Consider the following 2,002-nt stretch of genomic DNA (forward strand, 5'->3'; position numbering starts at 1 on the left):
GTTCAGGTATTCTAATTTAATAACGGCGGACTTCATAATAATAACTAGCAGCGAGTCTGTGAATGACTGTTTAAAACCGAACCGGGAGTAGATATGAATCCTCTAACGACCGTAGGGCTTCTTTTATAGAGATTGGTTGACGTCATAACACCAACCGAGTCGGGATTGGATACGAGAATTCACGGGGTGTGTGTTTCTCTTATAGAGGCTGGAACGGCTGACGTCATAACACGGTCTAATACCGAGTCGGGATTGGGTAAGAGAATTCAGTGGAAGCGCGTGGTTCTCTTATAGAGGTTGGAAATGATGACGTCATTCATCCACGGATCCCTTTTAAATTTCTTGAAAAACATGTTTGTGCTTCTTCTCCTCGTTCTGTGCATAATGTATACAACGCAGTATATACCGCAAGCGGAACTGTCGGGGGGCTGCAAAGCCCTCCTATTATTGTTTATTTTCGTAGAATTTTCTCTCATAAATGTTTTAATATCTTCTGTCAAGGGACCCAAGCCCAAGGAATCAAAATAATAACATTGTTTATTCCCATCGATATAGAGACAAATCCAATGACTACCGTTTCCTTTGTGATTATCTAGATTTATAACAATGGAAGCCGGGTATCGAAGGATATATTTGGGTAGAACATCGCGCGGGTATACGCCCATGAATCCGCGGGTGTATCTCAAAACCCTTCTTATGGTTGAAGCGTTCATGGCGAATCTACAACGACGGTTCTATTATGATCTATATGCATTAAACTTTGAAATTCTGAATAAACGATCAAACTCAGCGTTTCGGGTACTGGTTCTTCGAACCCGAGTTCAAGTCGCAATTGTCCTTGTCGTATAGGGTTGTAATGATTTATATCTGACGCGGTACCATCTTGAGTCAAATCAAAACAGTAAAGCGTATAACCTTTGGGATACTCCTTCATAGATATTTCGTTACCATCGTCTTTGTAATGAGTACCAGATCCGGTAAACAGAGAGTAATATGATCTAGTGTAAAGACCCTTTTTGAAATTTGGTCGCAAAGGCTTAGCTAGTACTTGTTCCGAGCCGATAATCGGATTAATATAATTCACGTTAAAGTTTTGGAAGTCGAAAGGGTTCCAACTCAATTTGCCGTTATACGAGTTATGAGTTACTAAACCCGCTGTTAATCTGTTTGGTAAAACCCCTAAATATACGTTATCTATAGTAGTTTTTTGAATATTTGCCGAAACGGTAAAAACTTTCATTTCTGTCCTAGTGAATGGATATTTTGCCGTGGCTTTAGTCCAAGCCGATTCTAAAGCTAGCATTACTCGAGGGGCTACTCGCACTTTACGAATATATAAACCTACTTCGAGTATTTCGTTTTTGTACCATACGCCACCGGGGGGAGGAGCTCCGAGCAAAACAAAGCCTGGTTTATTTCGGGTCATCCTGACTCTAAGACTGACGCCATTGGGTATGAATTTTGAAACGTTAAACATATCAGCGTGTAGGGCTCCGTACATTTCAATCTGTTTCGAACCCTTTGCTAACTCTTTCCTAACAAGATGTCCCTGGTTTTCAGTTGCAGAAGCCATTTTCCCAGCCGTATCTTTATGCCATAAAGAAGAAGTTAAATGAGATTTTTTCGCGTCTCCTCCATAGTTTAGCAATGTTTCTAGATAGGCTTTGAAGGCGTAGTTTCCGGTTGAAGATGAAATAGGCGTATCATTGGCGGTTACTTCCACCGTATCCCAGAGCGAATGTAAAAAATTGTTGACGGGCGCTACGTTATCTGTGTCATCGATATCGGTACCGTCCGTATGTACTATTTTAGCTCGAACATAAAGCATAGTTAGAGAGGCGTCAATATATTCTTCACCATTTCCAGGAACGTAAAATTCAATCTGAGAGTCTCCATCCAAAACCGAAATAGGTCGATAGCAAACATATTTGGCCGATTCTACCGATGTTTGAATCGGGACAGATTCGAAAAAGTCCAGCTCAGATATTGTCGCTTGAAACAT

The 2,002-nt window shown here is 40.9% G+C and overlaps 1 protein-coding gene across 1 annotated transcript; it reads right to left on the reverse strand.

Annotated features, from left to right (window-relative positions):
- Positions 1-709: 709 nt before the first annotated feature.
- Positions 710-2,002, reverse strand: LOC149662822 (uncharacterized protein F54H12.2-like). The gene is made up of 2 exons (XM_089842333.1): positions 1,323-2,002; positions 710-1,163 (listed from the first exon to the last, which is right to left on the reverse strand). Exons 1-2 carry the CDS (start codon positions 2,000-2,002, stop codon positions 710-712), a joined length of 1,134 nt encoding a protein of 377 aa, XP_089698459.1.

The sequence above is a fragment of the Phalangium opilio genome, unplaced genomic scaffold (genome assembly GCF_054372755.1).
Source record: "Phalangium opilio isolate 3A_F unplaced genomic scaffold, DU_Popi_V2 ptg000063l_1, whole genome shotgun sequence".
Classification (NCBI taxonomy): Eukaryota; Metazoa; Arthropoda; class Arachnida; order Opiliones; family Phalangiidae; genus Phalangium; species Phalangium opilio.